Genomic DNA, 25,668 nt, shown 5'->3' with positions numbered 1-25,668 from the left:
TGGCATTAAATCTATGCAAGGTGGTATGCAACTGTATGCAAGGTGGTACACATTCAATAAGCGAAAAATTTAAAATGTCAATATAAAAGATAATATATAAAATTATAAATCTGAGCTAGGAAGGGACTGTGTTTTGTATTGATTTTTGACCTTGAGGAGATACTTAAATGCTGATGCTTATTATAATGCCCTGAAAAAAGTAGAAGAGGCAATACAAAAGAGAGTTGAGGTAACAAGACCAAGTACTACTGATTTTGTGGTTATAGCAAGGTTTAAGCTTATCTAGATGACCTCAGGCCAACCTAGGACTAAGGTAAAGTGTTCAAAATTGAACCAGAGTACGTACCCTTGGAACCTAAATTGTTTTTTCATCAAATCTTGACCATAACTCATGTCAATTCTACAAGAAAATGCTGCATGCTTATTTTTGTTGTTCAGCTTCTAAGAGTTGTTCCAACTGACTGACTCCAACATGACCCATTCAATTCACAATATAATTTGTTGATTATTTTAGCAACTAATGAAAATTATATCAACTAATCTTTTGAATGTTAGTTCAAGGTACTGAGTACAATTTTTATTTCACACTCTGTAATTAATTTGCACTTTGAAAAATAATAAGTAACCTCTTCAATGTAAAATGCCAATAAAAAAAATCCAATTTTTTATTAAAAAAAAAAAATGATGTAAACAATTTGAAACAATTTTTTATTTGTTTAATAATTGCAGTTATCTTTGATAATTTATTTATTCATTTTTATAGCTGTATTACTTTAAAATATTATTGAAAATAACTATAACTTTACTATTTCTTCTGTAAATTCTATTAATGAAAAATATAATAGTTGTCTCAATTTTTCTAAGTTAGAAGATACAAATTTCAAAGATACAAAAGTTCAAAATTACGTAATATATGGTTGAAAAGTAATGGACAATCTCAAATACTTAAAAACAGGAAGAGATATTCAAATGAAACAAAAAAGACATGAAACCAAACTTTTACTGGAAACAAACACCTACCTATACTTTCTAACATAATCAAGATTTCCAGCAATATATTTCTTCTAACAGTAAACCATTTTCATCTCATCAGTCTTTCCTTGATCCACAATTTCACTGAATCATCGGTGATGAAATGAATACCCTTAAATAAATATAGCAAGAAGTGAAAATCAGAAGGTGCTATAAACAGTGAGTATAGAAGGTGTGGAACAGTTTAGAATTTCAATTTCATAAGCTCCTTGATTGCATGATATTTACAAGTGTAATGTTCCTGTTCAGCAGGGGTGCTTCCAGCACAGGAAAGCAGGCTGGCCTAAGCTTGTTAACTTCTTTCTGCTAGACTCTGTGTCTAAGACCAAAGTCTGGATGATATACAATTACAGGACCTAGCAGAGAAATTTTCTCTGGTTTTCATTCATATTGCTGAGAATTCAATTCCCCGTAGTTTGGGTCAGAAAGAATTGCTGATTAGTAGACTAGGGAGTTGTCAATGTTGAAGCAATCTGTGAACAGTCTCAAGCAAGCTGCTCAATGTGAGAGTGATCCTGATTGGTGAGTGGTATTATTTGCTGACTATCAAGGCAGAGGTCAGAATATTATCATAGAGTTAGAACATTTGATTGATTGATTTTATTAAACCAGGTTACATTGTAACAATACAGTATGAAGTAAATACATATTGCAGTCTGCAGAAATACTATTAACATCTATACGTAGTCAAATACAAAAAAATACTTACAAACTAACATTTATGTTGCTAAAAATTTTTTTTTTTTTTTTTTGTCTTCAGTCATTTGACTGGTTTGATGCAGCTCTCCAAGATTCCCTATCTAGTGCTAGTCCTTTCATTTCAGTATACCCTCTACATCCTACATCCCCAACAATTTGTTTTACATACTCCAAACGTGGCCTGCCTACACAATTTTTCCCTTCTACCTGTCCTTCCAATATTAAAGCGACTATTCCAGGATGCCTTAGTATGTGGCCTATAAGTCTGTCTCTTCTTTTAACTATATTTTTCCAAACGCTTCTTTCTTCATCTATTTGCCGCAATACCTCTTCATTTGTCACTTTATCCACCCATCTGATTTTTAACATTCTCCTATAGCACCACATTTCAAAAGCTTCTAATCTTTTCTTCTCAGATACTCCGATTGTCCAAGTTTCACTTCCATATAAAGCGACACTCCAAACATACACTTTCAAAAATCTTTTCCTGAGATTTAAATTAATTTTTGATGTAAACAAATTATATTTCTTACTGAAGGCTCGTTTCGCTTGTGCTATTCGGCATTTTATATCGCTCCTGCTTCGTCCATCTTTAGTAATTTTACTTCCCAAATAACAAAATTCTTCTACCTCCATAATCTTTTCTCCTCCTATTTTCACATTCAGTGGTCCATCTTTGTTATTTCTACTTGCTAAAAATAAAGATATAAAATACTAATAAATAAATAGCAAGCAGGTTTACATTATTCATTTGCACATCTTAAATACATCATTAATTTGTGAAATCAGTTTTTCTTTATAGTTTTAGCATTCAGAATTTTCAGGTTGTTTGGTAGCGAGGGTAAATCAAATATAAACGGGAATTTCTTTTTAAGAACAATTTATTTATTGAAAAATAAAAGGCAAATATAATTTTTTTATCTATGTAGTTTCCTGCTTTAGAAATAATTTTTCTCAGCGAGAAATTCTTATCACAGCATTGTAGAATGAAGCTGGTTGTGTCAGGAGCCAATTGCACACAAATCTCTCCACGCCCTCGTCATCTTCAAATCATTGCCAGGCTAGAACCTCTTTAAGCGGCTCAAACAAAAGAAAATCACAGGGCGATAGGTCTGCGCTGTAGGGAGGATGATCAAGTTAAGTCCAATGCATTTCTTCTAGTTTTGAAACCATTAGAGCTGCAGTACGGGGCCTGGCGTTGTCATGGAGGAGGATGGCCTCTTGAATGGATTGGTCTCGTCTTTTGCGACGATATACAGCCCTCGCCTCATTCAACAGCTCGTAGTAGTAAACAGCATTGATTGTGCATTGCTTATGCAAAAAATCAATGAGCATAATGCCTCGCCAGTCGAAAGTACCTTGCTAGCTGAGTCAAGTCTTGACTTTCATTGGGGCTGCCTCCCCTTTCCACCGACACTCCATGCTGGCTTGTTTCAACAGGAGAGTGTAGTGATGGACCCAAGTTTCATCGCAGGAGATGATCCAACTCAAAAATGCATCATCTTCTTTTGCAAGCCTTACTGTAAGCTCTGACAGATCTCCAAACATCTCAACTTCTGATCTGAGATCAAAAAGCGAGGGACCCATCTAGCACACACTTTACGGAACAGTAGGTCATTTGTGATGATTGCTTGACAGCTCCCATAACTTATTCCAACCTGTTCTGCAATTTTGGATACTCTTACCTGTCAATCATCTTCAAGAATGTCTCAAACTGCGCAAATGTTTTTGTTTGTAATGCTGGTCCGAGGACAGCGATTGTATTCCTGACCTTCCACTCGTTCTCACCCTTCCTTGACCTCTTCAAACACACGAGTTCTTGACAATGTTTGATCCCCTCACTGTGCGGTCAATCTCTGGAAAATTTCCATCGCATGAACTCCTTCATGGGCAAGAAATTTTATAATTATGCGTTGTGCAGTGAAGGGGTGGATCTGTTGCTCCAACATCCTGAGCGTTACTGACGAATTGGTTGGGAGTGTGGAATGGCCAGCTCTTCTCACTCCTAATGATCCCACCCAATCATATTAGAAGCGGGGATCCAATCCTACCAACCGTAGACACTCAGGAACAAAAATCCCGTTTATATTTGATTTACCTTCATGTATTCCCTTAAAGTAGTGATTTTTCTAGCTAATTTCTTTTTTCACAATAGATAATGGAATTTCTAGTATTGCTTGTGCTAACTATATATATACAAATATATATACAAAGTAGTTGTGTGTATATATATACAACTGAGATCTTTGTAGTAGTGTGCTATAATATACATTTCTCTAATATCTAGCGGTTTTACATAATTTCTATCATTGTTTCATACATTTTCATCACTTTATTGTGAATATTTTGAATTAAGATAAGAACAGTTTTGTTTACAGATTCCCATGTAATTATTCTGTTGACTACAACACTGTAATATAATCTGTATAAAACCCCTTTGAAATTTTTAGGAGTAAGCAAATAACTCAACTTTGAAGATATATTGTATATATATATATATATATTTGATACTTAGTTCTATTGACAATTGAAAAGTTTTAATGATTCCATCTCATATAGCAACCAATACAGAGACCAAGATATTTTGTTTTTTCGACTCTGACTTATTTGATTATCTATTTACATATCAAAATGATCAGCTAAACTATCAGCATAAAGCCCAAAATGCATCAATTACATTTACTAAAGTTTGCATTTGCGTTAATGTTTCATTCCAGATTTCTTTGGCACAATGCTGTATAATCACAAAAAATATGATTATGCTAAGCATAAGTTCAAATACATAATTTATATAGATAAACAATAAAGTCCTTAGAATAGTTCCTTGTGGAACACCAATTACTACATTATCATAATTACTCTTTAGAGTACTTTTTAATTTGACTAGTTGCTTCCTATTACTTAAATAACTCTTTATTAACTTTGCTGATAGAACTTTTACACAAACACTTATCTTCTGCCACATGATGTCAAAACCAATGAAACCTCATATCATCTATGATATGAGATACTAGAATTACAAGAGGAAGTTGGTATCACATGGAGCTTCTTGTCCTTTCTGTCGGAATTTGTATTGGTATTTTGACTAGGATCTTTAATAGAATGCTCTTTGCTGGTTACTTCCCTGTTTGTTGGAAAAAAGGTGTTCTTTAACTCTTATTTAAAGGTGGAGGCAAGGACCTCACCATGAGCTTTTCCTATAGACCTCTGACATTATGTCAGTAATTGGAAAGGTTTTTGAAAAGGTTCTGTATCTTCGTACTAATGATAAATTAAATTCAAGAATATTATTGATGGATGATCAGTATGGTTTTCACCCAGGCAGGGCACAAAGGAATCTACTCTCAGGGTTATGGACATTGTTTCCTATAGTGAGTCACAATAAGTTTTAGATTTCTTTTGGATATATCCAGGGCTTTTAATAATCTGTGGTGACCCTCTGTCCTGATTCAGCTTCAGAAGCATGATTGCAACCAAAATGAGTTAATGTATTAATTATTCAATTATTTCAGCAATCAAAACATCGTTCTTTGAGTCAGCAACTCAGAATTAGGAAAGAACTATCCAAAGGTTGTCTGCAGGGCAGTGTGTTAGGTCCTTTGCTCTGGATTGTTGAATTCAACTCTGATGCGGTTGAGTTACCCAATGTGTGTTGCGCTATCGCTTATGCAGATGATGGGCCTCGGTTGGTTAAAGGAGATTTGAGGAGTGAGCTCAAGTTCAGGGCAGCCCAGTGAGGTTGAGTCCAGGTAAGATCCTCCAATTGTGAAGTCAACAGAAGATGGCATTCAGCCCAGAGAAAACTAATATGAAGTTGCTCAAGGTTGACTAGCTGCTACCCGATGAGCTTGTGTATCGACGGTAGGTCATCAAATTAGGCATGTCCCACTTCAGAAGTACCTAGATTTTATCCTAGATGGAAATCTTTCAATATGTTGCCACTATGGTGTGTGTGATGCTTTCTTAGATGCCGGTAGAGTGGCTCATTTCGATAGGGATTAAATTTTAGAACCATGCGTGATCTTTACAAAGGTGTTTGTGAGGTTTTAATACTGTTGTATTCTGCACCTGTCTGGGCTCACCAAATGAGGTAAAAATGTAATAGGAATATTTCATTGAGGACCCAGTGCCTTCTATTATTGTCAGTGATGGTGGCTATTGAACTGTCACTTGCAAAGTAGTCCGTGTTATTGCAGGTGTTTAGCCTATTGATATTCTTGCCACCGAGTACCAATTACATTGTGATGCCAAAAATATAGGTCAATTCACCTTCGAGCACATGTGATAAATTGAAGACCAAGGATTCCATTCATGGCAGATCAATTGAATGAATTATCTGATACTGTTACACATATTGTATTTTCCCAGGCATAAAAATTTTACAATTTACTAGGTGGATTTCCCCCAATCAGCACATTATTCAAATTTTTTCTGGACATGGTGCTTTTAGAGATAATTTGGCTAGGTTTGGTTTGACTAGCTCAGACCTATATTCAGAATGAACAGTTGATGACAATGTACACAAGTAAGAAGCTGAATGTACTAGAATTACAGAACTTGCAAGAATAATTCCAATTTAGATTTGCAAGTTAATTGGAAAACCCAATGGGAGTGGAATATAGTTGCTGGCTTCCTTAGGTTTTTGGTCCTGCAGAGGGTGGCTGAAAGAAAGGGTTTGGTGCTGTAATACAATAGACACCCAGGTGGCAAGGGGCCTGCTTGGGCACTTACTTTGCCTAGATAGGCATACTGGCATCAAGCTGTGGTTAGTTAAGCTGTTCGTTTTCAGGATAGAGGTATATTGTGTTAGGAACTCTGTGATGAGGGAGTGTGAAGGCATTGACCTCGCTCCTGAAAATGAACCAGATCAGAATTACTGTTTGCACCTTGTTAGAATTTCTTAATTGTCTGATGAATTAAGAAGTGGATTTGGGAATCTGCAGGACAAAATTATTGCTGCAATCAACACTTGTGTAAGAGTTAAGAGAATAGAATTGAGATGTGTCTAATAGACCTAAAAAATAAATATTTGATTTTTACAGTCTAGTTTGAAATATAGTTATGGGAAATGTCTATTATGAGAGATAGGTGCAGGAATCATGCTTGAAGCAATTTATCAGTTAGTTGAGAGGGGGCTACAAATTAGAATAGATGAGCAAAATTGGAAGAAGTCTAATATGAAGGTGACAGTTAAGTTGAGTAAAAACACTACTAATGGAAATGTCTGTCAAGGCATTTGCATTGGTGGTATCTTAACAGAGGCAAAACTGATGACTGATATATGTAATCAGATTTACAGGGTTTAAAAGACAACCTTGGGTATTCCAAGGTTGGGCTAGGAATATTCCATCAGGGCTAGGAATGGAGGGGGTACCAGAATCACAAAATTGAATATATAATTAATGTTCAATGTACATTAATCAACATCAAGAAATTAAAACAAATTTTACATTATTATTACCACAATAGAGTATTTTTATAATCAAAAATATAAACAGATATGACAATCAATTTTTTTTATAATTAAGTCCTTAATTTAGAAAATATTATAAACAAAATTCTTGTTTATAATGTTAAATTAATTGTAACAGAAATTAAATTATACTATTTTATTGTTCATATAATTGAGTATATTTTGTACACACTATTTTTTAAATAATAATTTCTACTGATCAGTTTCAGCTATATACTTTTATATAATATTATCACTAATTCCATAAAATTCATTTTTAACACGTTACTGATTTTCACACTTGTTACAAGTACAAACATGAAAATAAAAATATTAACATTTTCATTTATTTGCCTAGCCTGCCAAAAGCCCACAAGAACAATGTTAAAATTTCATGCCTGTAACAATATCATTACAGCATATAATGTCATTTATACAACCCATTTTACTTTTCCTATTTTATCATCGACAAAAAGTTATCTACAGCTATTTTTCAACATTTCTCAATAGCCACCTTAAATATTTTTGATTCCAGGAAAATAAAAATGAGATATTTATTTATTCAATATTAATGGGTCAAATCTTCAATACAAAATTTGGGAAATTTAACAAACGAAGTTGATAAGACACAGCATACAAACACAATGTTAACATTACATTATTATATAATAAAATCAATGCATAACCAAACAAATTACACAACTATACATTATTTCATGAGATATAAAACAAGAAAGCAATAAGTAACACTTCTATTTAGGTATAAATCATTTTACATTATACAGCAAAAACTCTCACAGTTTTAACATAAATTCTTAGCTTAACAACCTTTTTTCTTCAATCCTATCATTAAAATGATCAAACTATCCATGTACTGGAAGTTTTAATAAAAAACATATGACTATATAAATACATTTGTTACTTTACCAAGGGCTGAAATAGCAATTGAAAAAAAATTGTGCTATATTGAAAAGGAGCATTAACAATACTTTTTTTAAAAAATAGGTTTTCAAATGCACGTATCACAATTTTTTTTATTATCTATTAATGAAGAATGGAAAGATGTAGTAAACCTTTTATGAATAATTTTCCATAATTTTTTCCTGCTTTATTCTGATAGATATTCTAGAGAGCATAACAATAACAGAGAAAAGAACCAAGCTTTAATACGGTATAAAACTTAATTCTTTAAACTGAACAGTTACAAGGTACAACTTATTAAAGACAACTTTTTTCTCATAAGGCACCTGATAGTTACATTTTAATCAATATCAATGTAATTAACAAATATACATTAAAGATTAATTTAAGTAGGCCAGTGATTTGCAGATGAAACTATGTAAATTGCACAAGCTGTAGGTCTAATAATAGCTTCATAAAATGTAATTAAAGTTTTATGTCTAAGCTTAAATGGCAACATTGAATTTACACATAAATAATTAATTACATTATAATTACTGTATATATCAGTAAAATGATAAACTTACCCAAATCCTACATGGAACTGACAATCATCTTTTAGATTTGTAGCCACTCTTCTGAATGTATTGTATTCAGGACAATCTTTTTGATCAAAGAAGCCAATAATTATTCTCTTTTTCGTCTGAAACAAAACATAAAACAGATAAAATTTCACACTGAAAAAATAAATATCAAAATCACACTGACAATATCAAACTCTACTACCGTTATCTTAACTCACTAATAAAACATTTCAAACAAAGCACCTTTTGCACAAATTAAAGCACAATTATTTTAAAAATTGTATACCAAACCCTTACAATAGAATTTAAATAGGATTATCAATTATGAAAGAGAATGATGAAAGATTAATTAAAAACAAAAAAAAAGCTAAAAAAACAGCACAATAATGGCCAGTAAGGGAATTAAAAAGAAGACAATGAATTGGAAGAAGTAGTATCTAAGTATGAATGATGGAAGAAAGATACATGCAAATAATGATCTTTATGAAGCAAGTGGCAGGATGAATTGGAGTGGAAAAACCTCTTAATCCAACACAATATCGAACATAATGTCAAATACAAGAAAATAATTATTTACCTTCATATATAACTAATCATTTAAATTTATACATGTTATAAAATTCAAACACTGTAACCACAGCCTCAAATTTGTATGTCATTTCAAAGAGTTTTATAAGTTTTCAATGAGAATAAAATCATTGAAAATAGAATGTGATTTAAATGTTCTAGTGATTGCAAAGAATTAGTTAAAGATTACAAACAATATAATAAATAAGGATCTACTACACAAACAGATAATGATAAAAAGAGAGAATTCAACCAATTATAATAAAACATATCCTAGAGCTTATGTAATTATTTTAATAAAAATTATTATTTTTTTAATCACTTACTAGTTTTATTCATTATCTTTGTAAAAGTACTTTCAGAGATATCTTTGCTTCCATTTCAACAGTTTTCATAAAAAGTGATTAACAACACAATTTAAAACTACAGAGAAACATGTTTTAAATCTGTCATTGAAATAAAAATAATAATCAGTTAAATAAAAATAGAACAATCGGTTTATAGATAATGAAACTACTCCTTAAGTACCAGATTTAAATACGGGGTATCCGAGAATTATCTGAACAACTTTGATATCAAGTAAATTATTTATTTATTAAGATACAAAAATGGATTGTGTGAATTTATGAACATTAAAATTTATAGTTTTTTCTTTTACCTGTAATCAAAAGGCATTCAATGTGTGCATCATTAGTAATCTGCAAAATATCCAACCAGTAATTAATTTCATGTCATGTTTATAGCAACATATTCACATCTATGAGTTCAAATGCATTAACAATCCTCTCCTTATGGTCATCAATATTCATTACATGAGTTTTGTATATATTATATCTACCTGAAGAAACTCCATATGAAAAAATCACAAGGAATTATATTCAATGATCAAGGTGGCCAAGCGATCTGTCCATCACATCCAATCCAGCTTTCTGGGAATGTGCTGAGGGATTCACGCACTAATAAACCCCAATGTGGTGATGATCTAACTTGTTGGAGTAAGATTTCAGGTCGTAACTCTTCAAGCTGAGAGTAAACAAACCCTTCTAACAAATCCAGATATTTATTCACATTAACTGCCGTTTCTGTAAAGGAAAAAGTTTCAATCAAACAATCGTGAAGCAGTCCGCACAAACATTAATTTTTGGGCTATCTATAATATGGTCAAGTGTAACATATGAATTCTCTGATTCCCATATTTGAATGTCCTGAGCGTTCACTCTTCTAGACAAGTGAAATGTAGTCTCATCTGAGAACGTAACTTTTTTAAGTAATCATTTTCAATTCTTTCAATCATTTTCACAGCAAATTCCTTTCTAGCAGCGTGATCTTGTGGTGTTATGTGCTGTAAATACTTGTAATTTATAAAAACACAAATTTAATCATGTCTTAAAACATTGTTAATGGGTAGATCACAGAAGATTTACCTTACGTGCTGCATTCAGAGTTGAATTCCCAGTGTTGCAAACAAAAGACGGACGAATGATCTCCATTTTTTTCTAGGCTTGCCTGCCTGCCTGCACCCTTCTTACATTCAACAATGCCCGTTTCTTTAAATCTATTGTACGATGAACGAATACAAGTTGACTCAAAGTTATAAAGAGTTGTAAAATTGCATCAAATTTGTATGTCCGATTTCATTTCAATAAATCACTAATCATTGTGCTTTCATCTGTGGATTTATGGCAACTGACGTATGCGGTTACATACACAATCACAGCACTATCTAGTATTTGTTGAGGGAAATCTTATGAGTTACCTCTTTTAGAGAGCCCAACCATTCATTATTAGAACTATAACTTTTTTTTCTAATAACACATCAAATTTGTTCAGATAATTCTTACGACACTAGTATCTTTTAAATACAAATAATTCAAATGAATAATTAAAATTATTCATTTATGAAAATTTATATACTCAAATGTTCATAAATTATATTTGTGCTGCTACTATGAAAACACAGAAGAAATCTATAACAAAGCTTTTTTTACTTAATCCTTCCTTACAATATACTTCCAAGGTATTTTTACAACAACGATTCCAGTGTATTTGCAGTAAACAGAATCCAATTTTGTAATTTGCTACAATTTACAGTCTGTAATCTTTACCTGTTCATTAAAAAATTCAGCCTGTGACCATATTGCTGTCGATGGCCTGTGCCTAAATTGTATTTTTACACAAGAAGCTGTATGATGCCATATGCGGCACCCACCCATGTAAAAAGATCTTTATTCATCACAACCTAATGATATTAAATTCCAATGCTGGATATTTATTACATAAAAAGAAACTGGTGAAGGACCACAATGTTGCTACATTTATTGAATATAGAAATTCATAAGCCATAATAAGAGAGAGAGAGAGAGAAATGATTCTAAAAATCTGACATACTGAAAACCACAATCTGTATTTATTCAAGTAGATTGTATTTCCTTATAAATTCAAGATTTGCTAAATGGAGAAATATTACACTAATGAAAAAATGCTTATTCCATCATATCAAATGCTAAGGATGTGCAAAAAAATGATTGGTTGAATTACTTTAGCAGAGAGCAACTTTAATAATTGGTTGGTGGAAAATTCAACAAAAAAGATGATCAGTTATTACAGCTGGTGGATAACATCAATAAAACTTGTGATAAGGCCATCAACATGGAAAGCAAAGTGGCTGTGATGACAGACGATACAACAAGACATATTCAATCTGTTGAAGAGAAAGCATGATGTGTTCAGGAAGATGAACTAAACATTGCTGTCAAAAGAAAACTTATGAAAGACACTGAAAAAATATACACGGACCAGTATGAATATGTAATGTCAAGAAGAATGTGCCAAACCCCATGAACATCTTACCAAAAAGCAAGAAAATTTTATGTGAAAAAAATTCCATACACATTGTAGATTGTAGGGGTACTAACAAAATAAAACCTCCATCCCTGATTTTGAACATATCGTAGAAAAACTGCTGTACACGATAGTATATTTTCTACTGGTTTGAAATTGGTGTTTACTACAAAAAAAAGATATAGCATGGACATATATTTTTTTCTAACACCTTGTATATGTATGATAAATATATTCATGATTCTCATATATTTGAACAATATGTTTCTACTTTTATTATCTTGTAATATCCTGAAAAAAATCACAAAATTAGATTTTATAATTTGCAGAAACTGAATAATAGATTAGTAGTGTAAAATAAAATGAAATGTATAAAAGTCAATTTCACAATATTTAAAAAAATCGAATAATGCATTATCCCTACATAACAAATTGTATACAATACTCTTAATAAAAACATGAAGTAATATAAGAATAACAAATTACAAAAATTTAGAAATTTTCAAAAATTATACTATATAATTAACAAATATGTGAAAAGCATTAATAAACTAGACCTCAAAGAGCAAGAGCTGCTTAGCCTCACAATACAATAGTACAGCCTTTTTTCTTTACAAATTGCAATAAATAATATCAATAAAAAAAAAATATTCTTACTTTTTAGTAATCAAAATGTAAATGTTTCAAAACAAAAAAATGCAATTAAAAAATCAGTAGCAACTGTACATCCCAAGCATGATTTTAAAAAATCTGCCAAAAATTCCAAGTAGTGGAGTGTTCTTGACTACCTTTACCCAAAAGTAATACAAATGCTACTATCTAAAGACCATTCCAGACATTTCCAACTTGCTGGATTAATAAAAAAAGTATATAAACATAAACAAAAGAAGTTATACCAATGACATCAAGCAGACACCCAGAAACGTTCAATTTAATGGTATCATGTTGTACAAAATGTGATAAACCATTTTCATAACCAATGTATAATTACAATACAATTAATTACTCTTAAGTGTACACTTAATTACAATAGCCCAAAGATACAACTTTTGTTTTTGATTTGAGAAATAGGTGTTTAACAAATCAAATTTAAAAACAATAACCATTGGATTTAGATTAAACTTATTTATTTTCAAATTGAATTTCTCTCCTACGAATGAGTCAAATCAGACTTTCAAAGTAACAATATAATTACATAGCAGCAAAATGCAATTGCTAATCTTTCTGAGCCTCGTTATAAATTAATTACAATAGAAAAGTGTAAAACCGAAAAAAAACTAAAAAACAATCAAACTTTTACTTACATCAAGTGTTTTAAGATCTGATAATTCTTTAAATTCCTTTATTGGATCTTCAAGTTGTTTTTTAACAAAATTAAAAAATGCTTCCACAGATCTTTGGCCTCTATATTCTCTTTTAGCTGGTTGTCCATTCCTAATTACTTTCAAGGTAGGATACTTTGTTACATGAAACCTTGTTGCTATTGAATCTGCAATCAGGTAAGAAAAAAGTAAACCCAAATGATAAAAGTTATCATTATAACAGATAAGTTATAAAAGATATAAATTAACCTTCAACCAACAATGCATGAAATCAATCAGAAACACTAAATGTAATCAATTCATTCCAATGAAAATTCTACTCTTTTAAAGGTATTTCTGCTTCTTAAAGGGTCAGTAAAAGGTGAACTTGGTTTTATTGTAATTCACTCTGATAAAAATTCTAACTTATTTTAAATTTTACTTTTATGATACAAGCATTTCATATGGGCTAGATCTTAGATTATATAGCATTTAAAGGATCATTAATACAAAAATATACTTTACAAAAAGGCTTAATATATATTGAAAATTAATTGACGTTTATAAATTAAAAGAATACTCAATGAATCAACCAGAAAAAAGGTTTTATCAATAATTAAAATAGTTCAGACATTACAAAGTAGTATTTTATATATATATATATTACAAACACTAGGTGTGACCAAAAAATATCCAACCAAGTTCATAAAAACAAAATACTTAACCTATTTAGTTCAATGACTTGTCTGCTTTTAAACACACTCTTCCCAACAATGTTTCCATTGTTGGAAGAATTTTTCAGTCACTACCACAAGTTCTCTTGTTGCATTTCTTTTGATCGCTCCTCTGTCTTCAAATTTCTTTCCTATAAGCGAAATTTTTAGCTTAGAAAAGGGCCAAAAATTACAAGGAACTATGTCTAGTGAGTAAGGACCCTGCTGAAGTTTGTTTGATCCCATGTTTTGCCAAGAATTTCTTGATAAAGTGGTGATTCATGGACTAGAATATTGTCGTGATAAATACACTTGCTCACATAAAAAATATATATGTATAAAATCTTACAAAACATTTTTCTTCAGCTGTTTTTTTTTATTAAGAAATAATGAACACTCAAAACAAGTATAAGAGGTTTCCTTACTAAATATTTATCTAAAATGTTTTCATTACTAAAAATTAAACACATAAAACAGAAATTGTTGTATAACAATCATCATTTTATCTAATCTTACATTAGAAGCAAATGTTACAGTAACAAACACCCATCTTCCACACTCTACAAGCCATGATGGTCTCTCTTTGCTTCTTCTTCAATCTCTCTTCTATTCACTGCGGCTATACAAATTCCAGCCAAGAACTTCTGGGTGTTCATCTTTTTTGCCTTTTCCCTTCATACAATTTGTAATATAACCTACTAGGGCTCATTCTTCTGAAATGACCATTCCACTGCAGATCTTCTCGGTACCATCTAACACATTGGAGTATAAGTATATACCTTCATTTTTTTCTGATCTCATTCTAAATCCTGTCTCAAAATTAGACTGCAACAACATTTCCAAAAATCCATCTTCACTGAAAGCAGCTTGTTCTTCATTCTGTCGTTTACTACCCAAATCTCAGTTCCTTAGGTTACACTCTCCACCAATGCCTTGAAAATAATTTTTATACCTACAAGAAATCTTATTGAATCCCATAACAGCAAATGTGGTTTCCTAGTTATCACCTTACCATTATTTACTCGTCTATTAATATCCTTATCATCTCTACAATCAGACATAACTGTCACCCTGAGGTAACTCTCCACTACCTTTTTAGTAACACCTTTTCCCCATTTCTAGATTCAAAGCTTTTCCACTGATCATAAAATACTGACTAATTACCATATTCCAAGTCTTAGACAAATCGCACATCCCTGTCACAAAGCTAAAAAGGAATCTGACAGTATCATACCAATCTTAGTTTTACTTTGACTATTTCTACATAAAGTTAATAAAATCGATCAGTACACGTTAATTAAATTCCTGCTCTTTTTAGTGCCCTCCAAAGTCTATTCATAGGTGCACTGTCTATTTCAAATCCAGAAGTTACAAGTGCAACTCTGTTCCTCTTTTTAACTTTTTCTAAGTTAAATACAAAGCAAATAGCCTATACAAGATCTAACAGCTCTAAAACCACTTTGAATTTCCATTTCCTTTTCCAACAAGTGTTTTATGTGCTGTTTCTCTTCATATCTTTATGTGCTGTTTTAACTTATCCCACTGTACTTTCCTGCAAAGGCCATTCATTCTTGCCATTATCAATATTTTTCTCTGTTTTCAATAAGTACATCCTGATATTTCATCCATTGCCTAAATCAAATACCTAAAAAAACTTCTGTTCTCAATCATATTTACTTTTAGCCTATTTACCATCTTCCATGATTCCTTTGACTCACAGCTTACGTTTTTGGCCTTTTAACATAATATTCTACATAACACATCTTTCTTAACTTCTGGGCACTTGGTAGGACACCACTTTTTATATAAAGTTTTCTTTTCCTCTAATATATGGTTTCGACATCTTGGTAACCCAGTAATATGAGCTGTTTTTTACCTTAAAACCTATTGTACCGCAAGCTTCCAGTGCCACCTGGTTTAAACTTGCCTATAGATTCAATTATATTATATTTTGCTCTGAATATTAACCTATTAATCATTACTATTCTGATTTATTATGAATCAAAGTATAAACTGAAAGATTTTCTTATCTTTGAATATTCTTTACAAAAAAGGTTTTTCTGAACAACTAAGCTTATACTTTACATCAAAATTATATACCTTTTTTTTTTTGTAATCTTGAAAATTGTTAAATAATTATAAAAATAAATTTTATTCAACCTGTGTTACATGTAATATTCAAAGGCAAAATTCTTTAGATGTTTTAATTGAAAAGCTTATCTGGGAGAACCATAAAGAACTAATATAACACAAGTGTAAGCGTTATACAAGAGGAAGAATGAAGTCAACCTTAAATTAATGCTGAAAGTCAACAGAAGGAATACATAATACAACTTTAAAAAGGAATTTTTAAAAGCAACTAAAAAGAGTAGAATTTATATTCAAATTCCCCTCTTACACATTTATTATTATATTATACTGTTAATATATATTATAAAAATTTTTTATTTTTTTTTATTTTGGAAGGTAAAAGCAACAACTTAGAGATTTAACACATTAATATTTTATGTAATAAAAATAATTTTAATATTAGTTTAAATCAAAATTAATATTAAAATTTTGTGTTTACGAAAAAATAGAAATATTGTTAAATAACACTACCCAACAAAAAATGTTTTTTTTTTTTTAAAGTTTCCTTCACTTCATGAGTCAAATGTTACTAATTTTGGGTTCAGAAAAATGAATATGACAAAAAAATTTTTTTATTAGCTCTAATTTTTGTGACATAGAGGTGGAAGTATTTTATTGTAACGAATTAAGAGAAAAGATACATTTTAATTACATATACCAACAACATAGAAAATCAATTTGACATTTTTTTAATGACAGTTACATTCTACGAGTTCTTAATTGATGGAAGAATACCTGGCAGTTGGTTGGGTCTGAAGAGCATCATGTGGTGGCTTCATGAGATCGTTGTCTTCTGGCTTTCCTCTTATAAGCGAGTTCCGGAGCATCCCTACACACAGACCAGCAGTAATCTGCAAGCATTCCTTCATTTCAACAGCCCTGATATCTTTGTTCCATTACAGAAATATCCTGATGGAATTTTTTCAGTTTTCACTGACAACTGCACAACTAGGAAGGAAAGAGTCCAGGTGTGAGTAGAGAAAATGGATTTTAAGGAACATGCTGCATCCGAGTTGATGGTATTTTTGCATTAGTACTGTCACCAACTGACTGTACTTTTTATCTCTTTTGTTGCCTAAAAATCCACAAATGACTCCCTTCAAGGCTTCCCAAGCTTCCTTTTTTTCCCCTCCAAAATTCAGTCAAACGCAGGACCCTTTACAAGTTGTCAAATTGTGGACCAATAAAAATACCTTCCTTAACTTTTGCATCACTTAATGTAGGAAATTTGTTTCTTAAATAATTAAAGGCCTGTCCTTCTCAGTTCACACTTTTGACAAAATTTTTCATCAAACCCAGCTTTAAGGAGTGGAAGAACATCTTTTGGGTCCATGAGAGGCTCAGTAACAACATTTTTCTTGCTAGAGTTAGGATTTCTTGCAGGCTAGTCTGCTTGAATATAATGTGATTTCCTACCCCTACTGTCCCACATACACAAAAAGCAGCAGTATTTAGTGTATCCCAGTTGCATTCCTAAGAATACAGCAATGACTTTTAGATCGCCACAGATTTTCCATTGTGTTCAGCATGTTTGATTTAGTCTGGGAGGATTGCCATGTTTGCATAAGTCTCCATGTCAACTCTTTTTTCTGTTTAGCCTTCAGAACCACCGTAAGTTATTACTTCAGAGGATGAATGAGGATGATATGTATGAATGTAAATGAAGTGTAGTCTTGTACAGTCTCAGGTCAACCATTCCAGAGATCTGTAGTCAACAGAAACCCAACCACCAAAGCACACCGGTATCCACAATCTAGTATTCAAATCCATATAAAAGTAAATGCCTCTAATAACCTTAGAACTCTCGACTTCCAAATCAGCTGATTTGCAATGACAAGTTAACCCTTCATATGAACTGCATGACCAATAGGATAGACAGAATACAGTTGCCATTGTGAAGCAACACAGCTTTCAATCAAATTAAGCTAGGAAGAGTCTACGAATGGCCACTGATCAGTTGGATCATGATTCAAATTCAAACATTTCATCAAGCCATTAATTAACGTCGCAGCAAACAAGATTATTTTTCTTTACAAAAAAAAAATAAAAAGCAGATCCCAACGATGATGTCTGTACTGTGAGACCCTGACGTCATGTTGAAGAAGGTTCTATTGCTGTAGTCTTGACCCTAGAAGTACTGCCTTCTCCGTCAACAAATCAAGGTCTAAGAGATCACTCAATTCCGCTTGACTCAGTATGTGCGGTTTATCATCTTTTTCCTCATAATCAGAGTCAAGGGATGTGGAAGGCTTGTTGGGTTCTTCTTCCTCACTGTCTTCATTTTCTACTTCAAGCTCATAATTTTGGGGTAGATTAGGAAATGGTAAACTATCTGAATATGGAATAGGTTGAGTAGCAGATGCAATATTAGAGTAAACTGTCTTTTTCTTCATTGACAATCCTGCCTTTACATGTGAAGTCTAGTAGAAATAGCAGTTATTTGTATGGTTTGTAGGCTCCCGCCAAACCATAGATCATTTTTTATCATTCAGCCATTCTCATAGTGAACAAGAGATGCAACATATATGTGAGGCCCATGACTTATCCTGGTCCCCTACCTTCATACCAAAATAATGCTGATAGGAAATATTCACAAGAGGTGAGATTGCATTTCTGTGACAAAAATGTTTTTTTCACCACAAATGTAATAAACATTATTCACTGAATTTACACATTTTTGTGGCATTTTGACTGAACAAATTTTTCACTTCAAAAGCACTCGAAAACCAGAAATTCTACACTAATTACAACACAAACAATATGAAGCTCAGTCACAGCAACAGTAATAATGTTTATGAACTACAAACAGCTGGAGAATTGCGTTTTGTCATTTAACAGGTGTGACAATTCCAAAAACAATATTACCCTCAAACTAAAAATGTAGATCGGGTAAAAAATAGCATGTCATTGTATCTCTAAAGCAAGAGCTAATCGGTCATTTTTATGGTGATTTTTGAATTCAGCAGATAGAAATACATAAGGATAAGCTACTTTTGAGCTCGAAACATTTTCATTGTTGGGGAGTGTAATCAAAAGTAATACATATGCCACAATTAATAAAATTTATGTTTCACTTTAAACTGTGCACAATAATACAAAAATTCAAAATAAAAAACTAACCTGTTATTATGTTAAGAATTAAAATAAATTTCTAAAATCAGTCAGATTAACACAAACTGGCTAATCACCCAAATGTAGATACTTATGAAAGATGACGGTTTTAGTGAATGAAAAGTACAAGGTCCAACTAATAATTAAAATAACGATAAGTACAGTTTATGCGAAATGTGAAAAATCAACAAAAATGAATTAAAAGTAAGTTGCCTGATCGTTAACTTGAATGGAATGGATTCAAGTACTTCTACTTTTCTGGAGTGAAATAGTTCCTTAATTGTTTTTGAATTACATATAATTGTGATTAAATAAGTTGATCTTTCAAAGTTGATTTCAGTTTTGTAAAAATAAGAAGATTCTATTTGTTTCAAATCAGAAGAATAGGGTGAATGAGATAATTTAATGTATCACCAAAAACTTGTTAATTAAATGATAAAAGAAATTTGGGTGCATTGTCATCCCTAAATATCAGTAATGGTTTAGACAAAAAGGTACTATATTATTTTTTATTAAAAGCAGTTAAGAGTTTCTTATAAGAGCAAACATAAATGGAAAAGATAAACTAATTGTTATTGTTATTTGTAAAATTCAAAAATATCACAAGTAAAGAGTATTCTCAATAACACAATCACCTCAGTTTTTAAAATTGTATTTTTATAGAATTTTAGTTTTGTTACGTTCAGTTACTATTCAGTTTTACTGATTTGATTAACTGAAGTAATGTTTTTCCCTTATCAATCATTGATTAATTAATAAAAAATAAATTTTACTAGCAGGTTATAAGAACTGAATATACGAGTATAATGAATTGAAATATAGGAGGTGTAATATGTTAAATTACTGCTTTTTTTATATATATATATTATGTTTTTATTATTATAGTTTGATACGTTTATGTGTAAAATTTTATTACCATTTCTAATTTCTTATCAGTCTCCTGGATTTATTATCAATTTACATGATTTCAAATATACTGCATATTAACTTCAAAATATTACAATGATTTTTATCAGTTTTCAAAATATTACAATGATTTTTATCAGTTTTCATTATGTTTTTTTTTTTTACAATAAATTAAAATGCTTTTTATTTTATTTACCAGCATTTATATAAACTCTTTTTTAAGAGTCTTTTGGATAATTTTACTTTTAATTAATAGCCAACTTTAAAAAAAGGAGGATTTGTAATAACCTTATGGGTTATTTACTGCCAAAATGACTGGTTTTGATTAATTTTCTTTATACTGTAGACGTTCCTCAGGTGGTGCCATTTTAATATTTCTAATGATACCTAAAATGAAATGATTCTTTTTAATAAAAAATGAAATCATCTGCCACAGATGATTTTGGGATTTTTTTAATATTCTTTTTTTGTCATAGCTGACCTGTAATGCCAATAATTGGCATGGTAGTAGAGTAATAATATTCAGCCTGAAGATATTCTGATACTTATATGAAAAAATTCAAGAAAATCAGTAAAGTTAGATTGACTATTAAGAAAAAATACATGTTCCCATTATCCGAACAGCCTTAGCTCATCCTTGACAGCAAGCAATCTCTTTTTGTCATTTCTCTGCATGCTTTTCTTATTTTTATCTAGATATGCATTTCCTGCCTTTTCATTTCTTGGGATGTCTTTTTCTCATACAATTACCTTTTTTTTTGGTAGGCCTATATATAAAAAAAAACACTATAAGGAAAATACATACATTCTTAGTTGTTTAAATTTTGGCTCAATAAAGTTGACATTAAATTAAGGGCAAAAAAATTGTAATTTCAAAATTTATTAAAATTCTTTTAAAACATTTTTAGAAAAATAAGTTGTTTTTTTATTTTTTCAGGCCTTTTTAATAGTACGTTCATTATGTAAGTTGTTTTTATCATTTTATCAACATGAGAATGTAGCATGCGCAGATAAATACCTTATCCACAGATGTACATACATAATCGACAAATAAAGCAGAATGACTGCTTGTGCTGGCTTCACTTAAATCTTAAAAACTTCTGGTCTGATGTGAGTATATTTTATACTGTTGCATTTATTGGTCTTTAAGAAAAATTAACCCTTGACTTCTGTAGGTCTCAAAGATAAAAAATGTTATTTAAGCAATGATAAAATCATATTTATTGCATTTGACCTAAATCAAATAAACATGGAAATAGTAAATCATTGTATTTTGATGGCAGTTGGTTCATCCTTCATTTATTTATTTTTAGCAATTATAAGCTAATCACTCAATTACAGTTACTAATAAATTTACTATATAAGTTAGTAATGAGGTTTTGAAGGCACCAGCAGATTCAATATTCGGATCACCACATTCACACATTTGGACTGTTGAAATTTAATAACTTAAGTTACATTCAAGCTATCATATTGATGAAAATGCATTCTCAGAAAATTAACAGCGTTTAATTTCAGATAGGTTACATCTGATGAAGTTCAAATTAACCTGGACAGGTGAACATATATCAGTGCTAACTTATGAACTGTTGGAGATATTGAAACAAGTATCATTTCAAATAAGGCTGCTTGTTAAAGGGAAGAACAATGTGCAATGTGTGTACACAATATTCCCACATTAAATTTTGACAAACACATGTGCACGCATGAAAATAAATTTTTTGACCTGAAATTTTTTTCATCATGAAATGTTTGTTAAAAAACTTGTCAAAACTAAATTAAAAAATCTAACTTGGTTGAATCTTTTTTCCTTTGGAGCAGCATTGATTCTCAGCCTTTTTTGATACTCTTACCAATAAAGAAAAAGTTTTATAAAATCTTGGTACAACTGAAACAAACATTGAAGAGATCTTGGAAAGAGCTAAAATGAGAAACAAATGGAATTCCAGAGAAGGTTAGTTATGTTTGCCAATTCATTTATTATTTTCTAAATACTAATTGTGAAATTTTGAAGTATATTGTACCTAGGCAGACCTTTGGATCTAATTAGCAAGACAAAAATTCTATAGACATAATTTCAATTTAAAAAGATGTATCAAGTTGGATTACATTTTTGATAGCCACTTTTCATCAAATAAACTTATTTGTAACAAGAAGTTTCATTCATAATTTCTTATCAAAATTCACATGGCGAATCACATACACACATAGTGGAAATATGATTACAGAATTATTTACACAAATAATATCACATCATATCTTCAAATTCGTATTTAACTGTCTACATTTAGACTGCTTTAATACTACATTTACACTATTTAACTGTGTAAATGTATAAATTTACACTGTATTTTCCCAGAATGTGCTCCCCATATGAAATAAGGGAATTACTTTACTTATAGATTAAAAATAAGTATAAAAGAAAGTTACATTAAATAAGCTTGTTGTGTTCTCATTGATTATTTTGTATACCTCCTTTCATCAGAATGTGCGATAATTGGAACTACAAAGCAATAAATAAGCTCACTATACACCTTGATTACACTTAATGTAATTAAAAATGATCAATTAGATTGTTCTTTATTCAATAACAGACCATCACATCTGATTATATTTAATGTACTAATACATACATGTTTTACTATTAATAGTAATAAGTAATAAAATAAAAATATCTAGTCACTTACTCTCTTTATCACAGTCAACTTTTCCCATAACAACCTGTCCAGCAGTTGGAAATTCAGCGGAAACTTTATCAGCTGCCTCCTCAAATATTGGCGCTAATAAACTACTAAATTTACACCATTCTGCATAAAAGTTAATAAAAACTAATTCATTTGTTGCTGGAAAAAAATAAAAACAACATAAACCAATTTGAAAACCAATGCAAAAATATTTGAACACAAATTAGAAAGTTAAATTTGCTATAATTAAAATTCAATTTACTTACAAATATTGTTTCACTGCAGAACTAAACATCATTATGGTCCTGAACATACACCATTATTAACCATAACGCTGATTAGAAGCAGTCCTACAGGTTGATTGCTCACTTCCTCTTCATGCACCAATAATGACTCCATCCTTTATTAGCATGATTTCTAAACGCAGTGTCCTGTATAAGTTTTTATGATGAATGTACCATTTATTGCACTTCATGAGCCAGGAGCAGGAATGCAATTCTCTGGGATAAGGTGAATCCTCATTTGTGTACAAGTCAGAGAGAAATCTACATGTCATGGAATGCACCACAATGACATCATGATACTATTGTTCAGAGTAGTTTAATATTTTAGAGTACATAATGGTGATTCTTATTTACAAATCTAGGAAGATGGTTAACACCTCAACTTCAAGTGGAAAGTATTATAGCACGTGTCTGGATACAGCAAGATAGGGCTCCAGCTCATTTTGGCCTTTGAGTAAGCAATTCCTAAATGAACCATTTCCAGCCTGTGATTCATAAGCATCACCACAAAACTCAATTGCAATGGCCATCACAAAGCCCTAATCTTACTATAGCTGTTAGTTTATTGCAGGGATAATCAAGCTTATATGTATTTCAATGTTGATATGCAATAAATGAAGAGTATCATAACTGTGTGGAGGAAGCCTTTCAAACCATAATTTCAGATATGTTTCAAATATCAAAGAGATGTGATGAAGTAGCCTGAAGCAAAAATGAAATTTCTGTTCTGAGGAAGATACACGATACCTGTGAAAGTAGGATTCTTGACATTAGTGCAGTTAAGAACTTATTTTTTCTTGATCTAGCTATCAACTATCAGTCTAGAACCAATTGTTTGCATTTTTAAATTATTTTATTATGTGGGGGAAAGATTAATTTTTCTTTTATCTGTAATGAAGAGTGACCTGCATCCTTATTAATAATCTACCATGCATAATTGATGAAGGCAATCATTTGCATAAAGAAGTGCATATACCTGAAATAAATGCTGGTATCCCACAATAATCTCACTGTAAACATTTTGGCTACAATAGCTAATATAACCTTTAGCTTGCAGTAATAAGATATTAACTTCAAGGCTTTTCTTTCCCATTTTTTTTTTTTTTTTAATTAAAAAGAAAATTAAATGAAACTGCATTTTTCTACAGTCATCTGCAATGGTAATAAAATCTGGCGTTTCTTACCACTTGCCTGATGATTTTAATATTTTTTACTTGAATAACTTTGTTATAAAATTATACTGGGTTTAAATAATAATATAACAATTTTACATCCACACACAAATATGAACAAAACAAGATAAATGAATAAATCTGTAAACAGATCAATATATAAAAACAAAAGAAAGGAAAACAAAAGTATACGTTCATCAAACAATATTTCTTTTTTAATCAACAGAATAAAAATACAGCACATGTGCATGAATTTAATGTATTATTTCATTGTCTACAATAATAACGGCAGTTCAATTATGTTTTAATTCTAAATTACACCATTATAAAATGGGATAAATACAGTACTAATATGACTATTGCACAATCATTATAATAGAAAATAACACTTACTGTTTTATGTTAGTGTAACATCAGGTTTTTCTTTGTTAGGTAACCATAAATTTAGTCGTGATTACTACTAATTACCAGTTTATTACACAGTCCAGAAAAAGTTTATAAATAATTGCAACCTTAGCAAACTGTGTGTGAAAATGTACCAATAAAAAATGATTTGATAGATATAGAAGATAAGTCAGTTTACAAAATAATAAAAAATAAAATTAATTTTTGTTTTAGCTTATGTTGGTTTCTTTCTTCAATCTTTAATTCTTTCACAGAGACTTCTATTTCATCAGAACTTTTTTTTATGATTTAAATAAAAACTTGGTTTCAAAAATACATCTTTAATCTAAAAAAATAATAATTTTTACATGAAATACGAGTACATAAAAGACAAATAAACTTCTTTTTTTTAACAAAAAATCTGTACATTTTATAAATTATGTTTGTACATCAGTGACTGAGACACATACTTTTCTGTTATTTGAATATTTTAATAAAGTACTGTATATATTAATAATCATTAAAAAAATACATTCTGATTGGGATCTTCACATAGATCTCCCAATATAAAAAAGCAATTACATTAAAAATAAAAAATAATTTTATAAATAAACAGAATAATTTTAACTCAATTTGAATATTCAGGTTACTGCTATACTAAATTGATTAAGGTTCAATTAATGACAATGACTCAAAAATGAGCACACCGGGATTGAAAAAAAGAGCAAATCAGCTCCAACTGAGCTAATGATCTGCTGTAAGACAATGTATTCAAAACAATTTTATTATTATTATTATTATGACCACTCTTCGCAAGTACTTGCTATTAGTTAAATGGATCCCATTAATTTACTAAATGCAGACAATTGATGGGGTGCAGTAAAATGGGATATTTATTACTGTCTACT

The 25,668-nt window shown here is 30.7% G+C and overlaps 1 protein-coding gene across 2 annotated transcripts in view; it reads right to left on the bottom strand.

Annotated features, from left to right (window-relative positions):
• Window positions 1-25,668, bottom strand: part of ERp44 (Endoplasmic reticulum protein 44) — a 62,229-nt gene that overhangs the window by 17,638 nt on the left and 18,923 nt on the right. For both annotated transcript variants that reach the window (XM_075364454.1, XM_075364455.1), the window contains exons 3-5: window positions 22,924-23,079; window positions 13,380-13,564; window positions 8,671-8,786 (exon numbers count right to left, since the gene is read on the bottom strand). In XM_075364454.1, the coding sequence (XP_075220569.1) occupies window positions 8,671-8,786; window positions 13,380-13,564; window positions 22,924-23,079 (457 nt within the window). The remainder of the gene's footprint in view (window positions 1-8,670; window positions 8,787-13,379; window positions 13,565-22,923; window positions 23,080-25,668) is intronic.

This window comes from Lycorma delicatula, chromosome 4 (assembly GCF_047948215.1).
Source record: "Lycorma delicatula isolate Av1 chromosome 4, ASM4794821v1, whole genome shotgun sequence".
Taxonomy (NCBI): domain Eukaryota; kingdom Metazoa; phylum Arthropoda; class Insecta; order Hemiptera; family Fulgoridae; genus Lycorma; species Lycorma delicatula.
This window is presented reverse-complemented; position numbering and strand designations above follow the sequence as displayed.